General features: G+C 34.6%; 1 protein-coding gene across 1 annotated transcript; it reads left to right on the top strand.

Annotated features, from left to right (window-relative positions):
- Positions 1 to 456: 456 nt before the first annotated feature.
- LOC123537617 (integrin beta-like protein C) lies at positions 457 to 10,659 on the top strand. Its single transcript, XM_053547610.1, has 15 exons — positions 457 to 586; positions 1,339 to 1,580; positions 1,909 to 2,052; positions 2,934 to 3,069; positions 3,386 to 3,535; positions 4,233 to 4,381; positions 4,617 to 4,778; positions 5,273 to 5,313; positions 5,745 to 5,864; positions 6,364 to 6,477; positions 6,767 to 6,880; positions 7,430 to 7,543; positions 8,519 to 8,632; positions 9,361 to 9,515; positions 10,249 to 10,659. Exons 1-15 carry the CDS (start codon positions 464 to 466, stop codon positions 10,657 to 10,659), a joined length of 2,289 nt encoding a protein of 762 aa, XP_053403585.1. The 5' UTR covers positions 457 to 463.
- The last annotated feature ends 5,952 nt before the right edge of the window (positions 10,660 to 16,611 follow it).

Consider the following 16,611-nt stretch of genomic DNA (forward strand, 5'->3'; position numbering starts at 1 on the left):
TTCTTCACTTTATACAAAATTAAGAAGGCCAGCTATTTTAACATGTTAATTCAATACACGGGATCTGTAACACCATATGACACGAGTAAAAAAAAGATATGTTTTAATTATGTGCCATGCACCACATTTAGTTTGATAATTTTGTCCATTCCCTGCGCAAAAAGATTTTAATAGAATCTACAACATTTGAATATAGTTCTTAAATTTGCCATTTGAATAATTAGGTGATAAAATGCATCAATCGGTTCTACAGTTTATATTTTCAATTTCTCAATACCCTACATGACAAAGCTAGAATCACGAGTTTTGGATACACCCCTTATACATATATTTCCATTTGTCGAAATTCATTATTTACAGCTTATTACGTAGTACCTCACATTGATATGTGAGTATAAAAGTAAATCAGACATCCACTACCGCATTTTGTTCTTACATTAGTAAATTAAATTTACATAAGAATATGGCACTTTCAAACTCAGCAGCATCGTTTGCGACTTTCTTATTGATGATGATAGTCGTGTGTAAGGGTGATCATTTTCGCGGCGGAACTATAAGTTGGAAGCCTACAGAAAACAATTTAGAGGTTTATTTTCTGAGAACATAATTGAGCCACACCATGAGAAAACTAATATAGTGCATATGCGAAAAGCATGGATCCAGACCAGCCTGCCCATCCGCGCTGTCTGGTAAGGAGCCATGCTGTTCGCTTTAAAAGCCTATTGTAATTAGAGAAACCATTAGCGAACAGCATGGATCCTGACCAGACTGCGCGGATGCTGGTCGCGAATGCACTATGTTGGTTTTCTCATGGTGTGGCTCATTTTTTGTCGTATATCATTACAGATTATTTTCAGAAAGTATATTTTCCATGCACAAATTATCGAGTAAAAGATGATGATTTACCGAGTAAAAGATAATGATTTACCAATGAACTATTAGATAGATAAGCTATATTTCTGACAGTTAGGTAGTTACTAGACAGACTTACCTGGTTGTTGCACTGTAATATGAATATTATCAGAAGATAGCAGCATGACAGTTTGGAAAAGAAAAAAAATAAAGTTAAATGTTTCATTATATGTAACATGTGACCTTTTTCTTTTAGTATACGATTATTATGTAAACAACTTAGGAGACATGTAGATAATGGGCAACTAAATCTAATTTAATTGTACAATTTAATTGATTTGATATAGCTATTAAAATGTGTATGTTAAAGAACAACACATTTTTGAATATGGAAAAATACATTCAATATACGAGTACATCAAACATGTTTAGTCACTGCAAAATTTTATATACTTGATATTGTTACAACGTTTGTCCATTTCGCAGGTCGAATTTACATACAAGTTGGCTTGGCGGTATGGTCGCGGTGCTGGCTGCACAAACTCATTAGCGGGCCAGTACGTCAACAGAACAAACTTTGCATGGGCCTGTATTGCAGGATGTGGCTATAGCACCACTATCTCGTCGGCTGGTTACATTTGTAGTTCAGCCAGTATAACACGTGACTGGGAGCTAGGAGAATACACGTTCAAATATACATTTCCAAACGCTGGAAAATTTACAATAGAGTATGAATGTTGTTTATTATAGGTTTAAAATTTATGCTTTATAGGTCTATCTCCCAATAAATCGGTGTAATTAATCTGTCACTTAAAGGCGACTTGAGTTGTTGTATTTTACACTTATCTTTAAATTATTGGTATAAATCTCTTTTGCTGGAGTTGCTGATAGTGAATTATAATGAGCCGTGCCATGAGAAAACCAACATAGTGAGAAACTGTAAGCGAACAGCATGGATCCTGACCAGACTGCGCGGATGCGCAGTCTGGTCTGGATCCATGCTGGTCGCAAACCCACTATGTTGGTTTTCTTATGGCACGGCCATTATTATTTTAGATACAGTAGTTGCTGTTGGATAAGTCTTGATTATGGCTCAGGAGGAAGTGGGTGGAATATTGCAACCGAAGTGGATTTAAGAACAAGATCAGATATAGGACGACCAAATACAAGTCCAGTATATACCGGATTTCCGCTATACAGGTATCGAACTCTTCACTTGTAAGAACTGAGGGATATATAATATAGCGAAGCGTAAAATTCTTTAAATTCAAAGGTGATTTTTTTATTAGGATATAGATTGATTTAACACGGTCATTATTAGACAATGATCACAATTATGTCCCTTTGCGTCTAACAGAATATTTTAAAACAAAATTATAGCATGCTCTGATCAAAACGAGACATTCACTGCTGCTGATAGAAATATCATTTTGGCAATGTTAAAGCAAAATATTAGACAATTTTCAGTTTCATAAAAGGTATTCACAAGAGGCTGAGAAGTTTCGATAATTGAAAAATAAATAGGATATTGTGATATTATATGTGGAGGGAGAAAAGGTCTTATTAATATATATAATACGTGTAATGGATTTTTACAACAAACTGCAAATGTAGTTAAGCTAATCGTAAATAATTTATATGAGCCGCAACATGAGAAAACCAATATAGTGCATTTTCGACCAGCATGGATCCAGACCAGCCTGCGGGTCAGGATCCATGTTGTTCGCTAACGGTTTCTCTAATTGCAATAGGCTTTGAAAGCGATCAGGATGGATCCTGACCAGACTGCGCGGATACACAGGCTGGTTTGGATCCGTGCTGGTCGCAAACGCACTATGTTGGTTTTCTCACGGTGCGGCTCATATATTCAACAACGGGCTTGCAACCGTTAAACGGACAAAACATCAAACTGAGCCTGCTGTTCGTTTGCTTGGTTGCATTCTTTGCTTCGAAATCATCATCTTGCACATGTTTTAATAAAAGGTTATAATTATAATATCTAAACATGTTATCCAAATCACGGCTGCGAGTATTTGTGAAGTCTAACAAGCTCGTTACAAACGTTTTAAACATTTTTACAGTATCAAATTCGGATGTGCCACCACAATAAAACTTCAAGTGTCTGATGCGGACGATGACAACATACATTGTAGATGGGCAAACGGCACGGAGTGTGGTTCCGTCTGCAATGCAATCCCAAATGCTGTCTTAAACGAGGTAATTCGTGTCTTTGTTGATATAGAGAGCACACTGTCATACTTTATTCAATGCACCATTATACTTGTCATCAATTTTATATTAACTTTGAAATAGTTCCATTTCAGTATCTTAAAGATTTATTGTGATCAATATGTTATGGATAAATTGTTTTTTGGAGAAGATGAAAAAGATTACACATGAATCCATAAAGTCTAAATATTTTAGTTTTCAGCTGTCACTTTAAATCCTCTTTTGAACAATGCCAAAAATGTCAAATAAATCGGTCATCTTCGGTAAACTATTAAAATAGTGGATTCTGAACATTTATTTTAAGAATGCGTGTACGTTGACCTTTAATGCAAATCATAAAGCAGGAGGAATATATGCAGTAGCTATGATAATTGAAGACAAACCACGATCAATTATCACCCTGAATGGAAAAACATACACATCTAAAAATGTTCTGTCCAGTGTACCTGTTCAGGTAAACGTTTTCTCTTTGTTAAAGGCGTATAGCCTTGAATTCGGAGCGAAATGTAGAATTTCTTCAAACTTTGGATATTATATTGAAGGACAATCATCTAAGAAACAAAAATATGCAATAAAAAAAATCACAGGCCATTGGCACTGAAAAATAGTTATCTGTCCTTGAAAACGGCATATTTGAGGAAAATGCCGTTTTCAAGAGCAGATTTTTTTTTCAATACTGGTGACCTATGATTTTTATATTTTTGCATATTTTTATTTTTTAGATGATTGTCCTTCAAAATCCTAAGTTTGAAGAAATGCTATTTTTGGGGAAAAATTCGGCCCGAATTCTAGCGTACGCCTTTAAATCTTTCGCAAAAAGTTGCAGGAATAACGTATTTGCAATAGTGTGTGTATTTTATTCAAGTATTTCTTAAATTTAAATAATAAAATACCTTTCTGAATGACTGGCAAATTTACATCAGTATACTTTCAGTAAACTTGTACTTTCTCTTTCAGTTAAAGAGTACGCATGTTTCGAATGAAACATGTTGGTTTTTAGTCATGGGCGCCACATGCTTAAGTAGACTGTACACATTGCAGGTGTGAAAAGATGTTCTGTACGGTTACATTAGGGCTAATTAGCAGTAGAAGTAGTATTTCCATGAAACGTAACACACAGTTCTTTTATTTTGTTCTTTTCTGTTTTATAGTTTTTGGTTGAAACTCCAGCCATTCCATCAAGACAGTGTAATGACGGACCAGTATTCGTAGTTCCAACACCTTCAGGGACTGTAGATATAGATGTTCATGCTGGAAGTCAGTCTGTAGTCGCCTACTTTGTGCAATCACGTGGTGCCACGTAAGAAGTGTTTCAAAATAGTTATTTATCCGTAAATTACTCATATTAGTAAGTGTTCCCTGATTTGATATGATATTTGTAGAAAGCTGCTGTTTTTAGACAAGTCTCCATATTTCATGCATAACTTTGTAAACGAATAAATGACCGAGATGACTTTGCATAGCATAGATTTATTTGTTTGAATGAGTTTTTATGACATGACAAGCATTCTTATGCATATCTATAACGATTTCAGGATAGATTCATTTGACTTGGCTGGTCCTCCCGGAATGCAAAAATCTGCAATCAGTTCTGTAGCCGGACAGTCGGATATGTATACATTTACTGTCACATGGACTCCTTCCAAAACCCAGACTGGAAAACATGCATTATGCGCTGACGCAACTGATTCTTTTGGGTAATTGACCTTAAACTGTTTTTTTACAAAAACAGTATTTTGTCACTTGGCTGTACATTTTAAAAACCAACTGTTACGTCAGATCAATTGGTTAAATTGATTAAATTTGTTTGTAGTTCAAGATTTTCTTGTATTTTCGTCTGATTGAAATACATGTAGATACATTGCATGATATTACTCAAGTTAGCTATACTTTAAAAACAATATATTTGAAGGTGCGTATGGCCCGAAGTTCCCAAACTATATAAAACAATCACACTTACAACGGAATAATTTTAGCTATACTAGAGAAGCATTAATCAGTCGGATATCTTAAATTTGTTTGGTTTGTTTGTGCAAATCTGGTGATCTCCTAGTGTAAATCGACTATAGGTGCATTAAATGAACGGGCGGATGATGAGATGAAGTAAATACAAATTGCATGACATGCAGATCTTATTTTAATAGTTTCTACTGTTTGTAAATTGCTAAGAGATCTGACGTTTTTCTTCCAGCATTAGTACCGGCTCGCACTGTATCCAGATGAATGTATTAGGTATATTGATATTAAAAAATTTCTTTTTTAAAATCGTCTTAGTACGTACGGCCGTAAATATTTACGAACAAATTAAACATGTCCAAAATCTACTTATTGTATAGAATAGAATGACGTAAAGTCAAAAGCACAAATATAGATCTAAAATGAAAATTACAACCGTTTTCCTAAAAATGATTTTATGAAATGTTAACATAACAGAATGATGTCTTGATCGGATGTGTATGGAATTAGTCTAAGTTATAACGGCGTAATATTCAGGCATTTTGCTTGATACATTTCTTGATAATCAGTTTGTGAATTACGTAAAACTATGTTGATAAATCTTTTGCTTTAATATATGTTTTAATCGTATTTTTAAAAAGTCATTTAGGTTTTAAATTGTCGCACTACTGTATGGTTCCTCTTTATAGAAGATTTTGTGATTGTAGATGTAAATCCGTGTGATAGTGATCCATGTCAGAATTGTGGTACATGTACCCGTGTCGGTACTACAGGTGCTTTCACATGCGCTTGTGCTGACGGCTACACTGGAGTATTATGTGAAACTGGTAATGTATTGCGTTATCGTTCTTCCTCGGCTGTTTTGTAAGCCTTCATGTTGAAAATTACAATTGACATGATATTTAATAATGACCCGAGAAAAAGATTAAATTTAAACATGTAGTTCTAACATTCTCCATTTCTCACAAAGTTATTAACTAAACGAAAAATGCAATTTTATCTCAAAAGTCTATTGATTATCAACAGTTAATGAACAGCATTGATGAACATTGTTTTCCACCAGGTAATTAAGACATACATCATTTTTGGGTTAACAAAGAGCCTAATCAGAATTGCAAAGGCCAGATAAACAGTTATGCCAGAACAAACTTGTATTCAATTCATTTTTCAAGCAGCAGTTTAGAACCCTGTCTTCTTTGGAACTTGCGAGTGGATAAATATTACAATTTAGTATTTCAAAATACCTTTATTGACAAATAGAGCTGCCTAAGAAATGTTATTGTCTTCCGTGGAAAATTTCGAAATCTGACTTTTATTGTATTTCAGAACTGAATGAATGTTTGAGCACACCATGCCAGAATAACGCCACTTGTACAACTATTGTAAATGGTTTCTATTGCACTTGTTCTGCTGGCTTTGAGGGTACACTCTGTCAGAAAGGTAACGATTTACATGAATTACACTAAGCGTAATGTTTTATTACGAGTGGACTTAGTACGTTATGTTTTATTATCGGTTTATTACAGAATGTTACACCGTATACAAATAGAATGTTTAGTCTAGCGTTGATCATGTAGAAACGGCTTACGCGTTGTGCAATGATTGCTCAAGTCACTACATGAGTTTTGTACTCATTTAATGTATTGTGAAAATTATAACATGTTGCTCATGTTAATAAAATAACATATTTTATGTTACATAAATAGATAACATTCTGTTTCCAATTCAGATGTGGACGAGTGCAGGAATAGCCCCTGTAAAAATAACGGCACATGTCTCGATCAAGTGAATAAATTTACATGTTCATGCCCGCCAGGATTTACCGGTTCTATTTGCGAAAAAGGTAAGTTTTCTGACCTTGTGACTGCATGATACAAGACCATCAATGCAAAAAGGATTTACAAGATTTAAAGTTTAAATATGACTGGTTTTCGAATGCGGGTTTGTCAGCTGGACTTGCAAAAATGAACATGCCAATTATGATTGGGTTCAAATATAATATTGAGTTAAAAGCAAAAAGTAATATTAAATGATACTACTCTTTCGCTAAAGCAACTCACTTACGTTAATGTGAAAACGAGTAAATTATACATGATGTATAGATAGTTTACCAACAACCTTTCAATTAAATGACTGATAAAACCATGGACTTTGTCAAACGATAGTTTGAATATTGGTGAAATTTAATAAATTATCAAATTGATTTTGATATACATAAGCTATGTCGTAGTATGTTTGTACATTTAATTTTTGTTCAGAATTTAGTAATTTGAAAGTTATGTCAATTGCAACACTGCTATCGTGTGAGAAAAACCAAGAACATAAAAATGCATGGTTTTGAAATAATTCAATGATGCAATGCATTAAATTTTCCATGATTATGATTTTGTAGATATAGATGAATGTATTAGCAGACCCTGTTTAAACAATGGAACTTGCAATGATGAAGTTAATGGATATAGTTGTACATGCAGCCCTGGCTTTACCGGATCTACTTGTGAGATTGGTAAGACATTCATTAAAGATACCTTTCTTCATAATTCAAAAGCCTTCCAACGCTTTTGGCTCGTTTGAAAAAAAAATATATAAATGAATGAGAGAATAAAATGAAGTTAAAGTCTCTTTTTTGTTTCTTTAAGATGGACGTACACTGTTTTTGAACTAAAAGAAGTAACTGCATTTTCACCTTATTAGTCTGTTAACAAGTCGACTAAATTCCACGTTTAATGCTGCAAAGTATATGAGCCACGCCATGAGAAAACCAACATAGTGGCTTTGCGACCAGCATGGATCCAGACCAGCCTGCGCATCCGCGCAGTCTTGTCGGGATCCATGCTGTTCGCTAACAGTTTCTCTAATTGCAATACACTTTGAAAGCGAACAGCATGAATCCTGACCAGACTGCGCAGATGCGCAGGCTGGTCTGGATCCATGCTGGTTGCAAAGCCATTATGTTTGTTTTCTCATAGCACGGCTCATATATGTTATCATTATATCGTTCAAATATGGGTATAATTTCGCTGTTGTGTCTTTGCACGGAACATATTACACAATGTTTTCTGTCACATCACAGAAATAGATGAGTGTCAAAATGCACCATGCTTGAATAATGGAACATGTCACGATCTGGTTAACGGTTACACTTGTCAATGCATGCCAGGATACTCCGGGACTGTTTGTCAAACAGGTAGGGCAATAGTCGGTAGTTCTTTTAATAAAGCAACTATTTTTACATTTATAAATTATTGTTGTGTTTTTGAATATTTATCACTCTCAATGAAACCAAATTTATGTGAACAATGCATGTTTATGAATCATTATATGACATACAAGATAGATGAAATGACATGCATCTGTTAGATATTTACCTAATAAGAATTACTTGAATTGCTAGATGTAGATAAAAGATAAGTATAAATTGATACAGTCAAAATGAGAAAAGAAAATATAACCATTCACCTATTATATTTGCAAATTTAAGACATAGATGAGTGCAAGAGTGGATCTTGCCTTCACAATGGAACATGTTTTGATCTTGTCAACAGCTTCTTTTGTGGTTGTGTCTACGGCTACAGTGGTGATCAGTGCGAAATAGGTAAGGTGTAAATATAATTTTTAATTGTAAACAAACGGTAATAGATTATTTGCCACCCTCATTCTAGTTCAAAATAAAAATTGATTAAAAAAGTTAACATAATTGTTGGAAAACCGGAAATACTAATACATAATGTAAGAAAAACGTCTACGAAGAAAATTTTGAGCTAAAATCTGTTCATTTTTGAATAAAATGTAACATCTGCGTACCCGAAAGAACAAGATCCTTTGTCCAATTACAACTTTAACTACAAAACCAAGATTTCTCTGCTCTACTCCGTCATAAACGGTTTAATCCGATATCGAATTTCGTTCTATGCTTACCTTTAATACCGTTTCGAATAATAAACTGACAACATCTTTATCTTGTGACATCTTTTCATCTCTGCGTATAAAAATAGAAACTTCTATTGTTGAAATACCTTTACAGATATCGATGACTGCTTACATGGTCCTTGTTTGAACGGAGGAAATTGTACTGACCAGCTAGGCTCGTTCAGTTGTACATGCCCAAAAGGATTTACTGGAGAAATTTGCCAAACAGGTATGGCTTGAAATGAAAGTGAATGGTCTTACAGATACATTATTAGTGGAGTTACATTCTTATGAAATGTTTAGGGTATCTTTTGGTGAATGGTTAGTATATAATGCAATAAATGGTTTATTTTTTGTATCAGAAACAGTAAACGAAATGAATTAGGCAATGATTGTTACATTTTTGTATTTAAGGCATTGATCCATGCAGTTCTACACCATGTAAGAACAAAGGGATATGTGAGAGTCGGAATGGTACATACTACACGTGCACGTGTGTAGATGGATGGGAAGGGGTAAACTGTGCATACAGACAACAAGATGAATCGTTTGTCAATTCGTCCCTCATTGTAAGTGACATATAAACTTATGTTAATGATGTCAGTAGCTTGAATCAAAAGCATCTTTTGCTTTACTTTGTTACTTTGTTAAACAATATTTGAGATAAAACAGCAGTACAGACATTAGAACCACAAAGAAAGTACAAATTTACAATTGATAACAAAGATAACTCCGTTTGTAAAAGTACGTATTTGTAATAGACACATTTTGTCTATAAAAATAGTAAAACAAAAACTTAAGGTAGAATCCACGAAAACATAAGCAAATTGAACGTAACCAATATCATATAATGTAAATGAAACCTCTTCTAAAGTGAAAGCATAATAGATGTAATAAACAGGAGGACTAGTACACCTACCATCTTCTAACATTTTAGACAGATATACGTTTTTATAAATAAATATAAAAAGGCTGAGGGTAACGATCGTATGAATCACACACATCTAATACATAACAAATAAAGCTCTATGAAGATGAAGAGACACGGTAATATTGAAAGCTAAAATCGAGCTAAATAAAATTATGCAATCGTAAAACACAAACTACAGGTATATAACATATCATATTACATATAACAGATAACTAGAGACTTGAAATTTCTGAGGCTAAATCATTATCACCCATACAACTTCATAAATTGACAAGTGGTACATGTATCTGAAACATTGCAGTTACATCTTATGTGTAAAACTAGATAAGTTGATATTACGTTTCCCTGAAATGTTGCTTTTCTCTTTTTAGGCCGGTTCACATATGCATTATTCTGAATGTGACTGTTTCCTTGGGCGAGCAAAACAACAGCTCTGTTACAAATACAAGACAGGAAACAGCATCGGCTTTGGTGCACTAGGAACAGTTCTTGGCATTCTGACTGTCATTGGACTTTATGCTTTATCCGAGTTTGTACTCAGTAAAAAATTGATATGTTGTCATGAGAAAGAAACAGATACGGAAGCACCAAAGGTTGATAAAAACTTTAGTAAAGACACTGTAGATGGGCACAGCGAAGCTATTCCTGATGTTGAAGAAATTCCAATTGTTGAGGAAAAGAAAGTTGGTGGTTTAAAGCCGCATGTAGGTGGTCATAAGCACAGGAAATGCTGGGCATGTGAAATAAAATATAATAATGCACCTCCTCCAAGGTTTTGGTAAAATGTTTAAGAACAAAACCTACGTGAATGACTATTTTGTTTCAATGTTGTACACAGGATTCAAGATATTTTATTTTCTTTCTTTATACAATAATTACACTTCAGGTCAAGCACAGTGGACAGATCGTTTACAGTTTTACTGAAGTGCTTTATTACTAAATACTGCTTAAAGACAGACAAAACACATTATGTATTATTTATTGTTTTACCAAATCTATTTTATAATGTTCTTTTGTATCTCTTTCCGTCAAAGCACATATTATCTGTACATACAATGGGGTTTGTACTTTGACAGTATATACAATAAAATATTAAACTATAACCTATACTATACGGTTGATCATTGTTATATTTTCTTGCCCTTTAGGATTGCATGTTATGCTTCCAAGGATCCTTTTGTAGATGTTATTACCACCAATACTGCTATAATTCTTGTTGTCCTATAACATTTAGAACCAGCCTTAGATTCGCATGAAACAATAAACAAAATAAAATTAGCCATGCGGGGCAAAGTAATGGAATCAATGATATACAATAATAATAATTCAATAACTCCAAATACAAATTTGTGGAGATTAATGAAGATCCTGGTGAATTGTCGGACAATGTTGAGAATGCATATTATGCACATGCTCTTTCTACATGTACTAACTTATCATTTGATTTTGGCAATACCACTTGTCATCATAAATTAAAACTTTACTCATTATGCACTGATGTAGTTCTTTATTCATCGTTTATATGACTGAAAAATTGTTGAAAAAGACGTTAAACCCGAACACACACACACGCACGCACGCACGCACGCACGCACGCACACACAGAGTTCTTTAAAGTATTATCCTGACATAAATCTTATTTCAAATATCTTTCAGAAGCAATAAGAGAGTCAACTGAAGTATTTATTATTATATAAATTAAGTTTAGGCACAACTCGTTCCGCATTATAAACAACCGAAAATGATTTAAGGAAGCAATTTTATATCCAAACATGTCTGCTTGGGTTTTGAAATCCGTTTTCATTAGGCTTTAACGTCACATACTTTTAGGTTATAATTATGGCTTTTGTTGATGGAGGAAGTCCCAAAGAGGCCAGCCAAGATTATTTTATCACGGACCCTTAGGTAGAAAAACCGACCTTTCGTAGCCAGCTAAATGACTTCCTAAAGAACATGAAGAATTCTTTACCCCAGCTTATTACCGAACCTACAACAGTGAGAGGCAAGTGGTTTGAAGCCAGTATTCTTATTCACTCACCTTACATCCGTATTTATACAGTCGCGCTTTATTGCTTATAGTGTGAAGAGGCGAAGAGGAAGACATTATGCAAACGCTAGTAAAACAAATAAAACGCTATTTCTATATTGCTCAGACACTACGGCTGTTCGGTCCGCTAAAGATATATTACACAAACACGCTTTATCATCTTATACGCTGTTTGACCATTACTTATTTTCAAAGCTTAACCGCGACACCCGAGTTTAAGCGATCTGGTATCTGTAACATTTTTTCTGAATAGTATATAGAACTATTCAACTATAAACATGAAATACGTATTCTAAACAGTAGTTGTAAAGAAATGTTTTCAGTGATGTAGGTACCGTCCGCCTGGAATAACCAGGAGAAATATTCTGCCCGTAATTTGTTTGGTTTAGGTTTAACGCCGTTTTTCAACTGTGTATTTCTCTTGTGCAACCGTAACTCAGTACCAGTACAAACGTGTTCGTTGCAAGTAAGTGTCAACTTCCCCACATGAATCACATGAAGCAGAAGGGGAGGACGACTGACTTTAGACACAATGTTTTCTATCAAATCGTCACGGAGAACATATGCCTCGCCCGGGGGATTGACCCCACGACCCCGCGACCCATAAATTTGCGCTTTCCCTACTGCGTTAAGCGGGTGGTAGGGTATCAAACATTATTGGTTAGGTTAACAGATAGCATATATAACTGAAATACTGTTGAACTCGACCGGCTTTAAATAAAAAATCAAACAGACAAACCTGTTAGCAGTTCAAAACTTTAGAGGCCTATTTGTTATCTGTATGAGCTAGAAATATGTCATTGATTCAAACGCTTAACATGTGACTTAAATTTATAACCGTGAAGTAATTTTTTTATAGACTGACAGTCTGCAGTCCTGTCGAGATGCGGTATCTCTGTTTTAACATGTTTATGTTAAGTCTCAGTCACACTACACCGTTTAACGTTAACGGACGTCCAACGTATAGCAAAATTTTCAATCCGCTCGTTTCCGTTCGCATGCTTTTCTTTTCCGTTTCTCATGCGGTGGCTGCGCTCCTTGTCCGGCGACGTTTGTTCCATCCGGTGGAGATTTTGAGCATGCTCAAAATTTAGAACGTACACCACCGGACAAAGTTGTCCATTAGATCTACGGTAACAATGCGCTTATATGCGCTTTTTGTTCGTTACTCGTGCGTTCTCTACTCGTGCGTTCCCTTTTCTGTACTTGTCCGATTCGCATCTGTTCTTGTCCGGTGGGCCTGATTCACGGACGGACTACTACCGGATATGCAACGGATGTAACGCATGCTCAACGGACGATAACTGACAAGAACGTTTTGTCAGTTTCTCGTGCGTTGTGCTTACGTTTTACGCGGTACAAATCTGTTACTAGTTCGCTGATATCCGTTTATTGAACCTTAGTCGTCCTATGTATGTGCGCTTATTTTGCGGTCATTGTGCGTTTTATGCGCACCATACACTGATCGCGAGAGCATGGAGGAGCAGCAGGGGATGCCTTTCGTCACCGGATAACTTTCTGCCGCAATGTTTCTATACGTTTGGCGACCGTTAACGATTTACGGTGTAGTGTGACTGACACATTATAAAACATCGCTGAATAATTCACCAACTACGTACTAACACTTGTTCTGATACCTATGCATTACTAGTATCGACATTTGACTCAATATGTTTAACATCGGGACTAGCTTTTGGCTAGATAAAATGATGTTACTATTTCACCTTTTAATTTTTGGATGTTGCAGACTATTAAATAACGTAGAATAACTGTTCATTTCCTTCACTATTCAAGAAAATGACAACAATTTTCATAACTTATCTCATATACAAACGAAAAGGCAAAACGTAGGTATTTCAATCATCAAAAGTAAACGTATGTAACAGCATAAATAGTATTAAACTGCAGTACGATTTGTGGCCTTATTCAATATGTTTTATGACTTTATTATCAAGTCTTATCATAACAAACACTAATATCTCGAATATTTACTATGGTACGGAAGAACTTTAAAAATTCAAACCAGATTTATGGACATTAATTCATTAAATCCATGTCAATATTAGATAAAATTTGAAGTCAATAAATTGAAGTGAAAAAAAAACGAATCTGCTGAATCAATGTCATTCGTTAATCTCATTGATCCTGAAAAAGGAAGTGTCATTCTTTTTTCGAGATTGCTTGTAATGTTATAATTTTTGACAATGATAGTAAACAAGGAAATGATACAATAACTGCAGTAGTATTGTATCTTCCCGAATTAAAAAAAATATATATATTGACATATGAGTGGCGTCTCAAAATATGTATTGTAAATTCACTTCCTTCTGTCGTTTCATTATATATTAAAATATAATTACTAATTACCGGAGTGCTATTCCTAATTGAATCAGGTCTCAAAGAATGATTCTAAAATATATCGTCAGTTTTAAACAAGTTTATGACGTTCATTAAAATCGTTTTGCCTGTTGCAAACTGTTTGAACACAAGGGTAGGACGTTCATTAAAATCGTTTTGCCCTAACTGTTTGAACAATCCTCATAATATAACACATTTTCATTCATAAGCATTGCTTGTTAAAGTCATTTGCGTAGTGCCTTACCATTTATACATAGGAATTAATGTAACACGGAGTGAAAGTAACGACGAAGATCACCGAAAACATGTCATATCGACTCTTTAAAAACATCGTTTTCAGTTACCGTTTTTATGATACTTTGCTATGTTTCCGAGTTTTGTTATGTCTGTGTTTATTGCTCCTACGGTCTTTTGAGTTTGCATAATTATGTATATGTACGCAAGAGTAAGATTATTGATATGGAATGGTGTATGGGTGATTGCGTTATTTGAATAATGTTTCGTGTTGAACTAATTTTCTTGGATTTTTTACATGGTCTTAGATTTAATATAATTTCAAAATTTAGTAAGGCGTAAACCTTATCGAACACCTTTTAACTGACTTTTTTTATTAAATTTGTTTTGTGTTATGTCGAGTTTGCATGACATGGTGCAATACAATGCAATTACAGAAAGTAGGTAGAGTTAAATATATACAATATGAAAATGGCAGGTCAATGCTGTACTCCCAGACTTACGAAGTTTTTTTGAGATCAAATAATCTGTAATAATAGTAATTTCTTTCTTCATACTGACACTGGTATTTTCTCAGAAAGCCATATGTCTAGGCTCATATCAAAAGACTAATGAAATGCAATTCCGAGGTTAACATCATGAAGAGAGATTAGTACTACTTGTCGATAGCCACCCCAAACTGACCGGCAGCAAGATTTATTGAAGTATTTCAAATTACCACTACCAGATGTTTGATTTTTCTCTAGCCTTTACCACATTGTAAATTTCCTGCAGAAGTATGGTTAAGCGTTTATAGTTGCTGAAACGCCCGGCTCCCGTCCCTATGTTTCTATTTATTTACGTATAACAGTTTTCTTCAATAAGAGGGAAGTAACTCCAGCAAGTTGTTTCTACATTCACATTTGTATTGCCCCTGGCTCCAAACAAAGGTTCATGGTTCAGCCATCAGATAAGATTGTGCTATTTTAGAGGCTTACAATTTTCTTATAAAATGTTTCCGGTATTTATATAAAAAGTAACCATGCAGCCAGGGAGCCAGGCTAATTGCTGAATAGCTGATGTCGAACATTTTTTTAACATTCACATCTTTCGAAATGTTTTTTTTTTTTTTTTTTTTTTTTTTTAATGTTTACTTTATTGTAGAAAATATGACAGAAGTTTATGTTTTCAATATAATGTTACAGGGAGATGGCTAGTGAATAAGAAATCAGGTGGCAGAATATACTACATATCCTGCACAATAATGCAGTGGAACGTCGCGAAACCACCCCCGCCAGGTCGATAAAAATGGACTATTTATAAAATATTTTATTGAATCTATAGTTTATATTAACCCCCTCTGCACCCCACCCCCTCCCCCCACCCCCACAACCCATTAAATAAAGCTCTATATAAGTTTATGTGCAATATTAGGGGTAGTGCTCTTCTAATCATGTAAGTACACATAACATCTATTTGGAAAGCAGTGTTTCATCTTGTTTTAAGATAAAAGGGAGACAGAGGCAAGAGATAATGTATATTTTTAGAAAGTGCTATCAGAGAGAATTAATTTTATGGCCAAGTGCTTTACATTTAATACCTCTAACGACTGATGTATTCCCTCTGATTCAAAGTCATACCAACACAATACTGATGTTCCACCTTCTGATTGTGGATCAGGAGTAATGGTTTCCGTTTCGGGGATTATCTTTTTGACCGGTAGGTACTCGGGCAACACCACAGACATTTCCAACCGAGTATATCTTTGTAATACAAGTACCTAAACCAACATTTAAGGAAAGATTAAAATTACTCTTTTAAAGAAATGATTATGCAACATATACCACTAGAGAAAAACAGAAATATAGTACGTATTTACTAAGTAAATAAATAATTTATTGCTAAGAGAATGTTTTTGTAACAATGCCGTTTTATTGTTGGCAAATAGCAAACTTTTGAGGGTAGCCTGCAATAATTTAGCAATAAATCAATGCGAGCTGTAGAATTGTGAGGATTATGGTGCTCGACGAGATCAGGTAAATGCTACCGTATGTTGGCATAAATTGTCGTGAGTCTGGCAAGAAAGGGTATTTCGTGGGGAAAAGGATTAATACAT

Source organism: Mercenaria mercenaria, chromosome 1 (assembly GCF_021730395.1).
Source record: "Mercenaria mercenaria strain notata chromosome 1, MADL_Memer_1, whole genome shotgun sequence".
Taxonomy (NCBI): domain Eukaryota; kingdom Metazoa; phylum Mollusca; class Bivalvia; order Venerida; family Veneridae; genus Mercenaria; species Mercenaria mercenaria.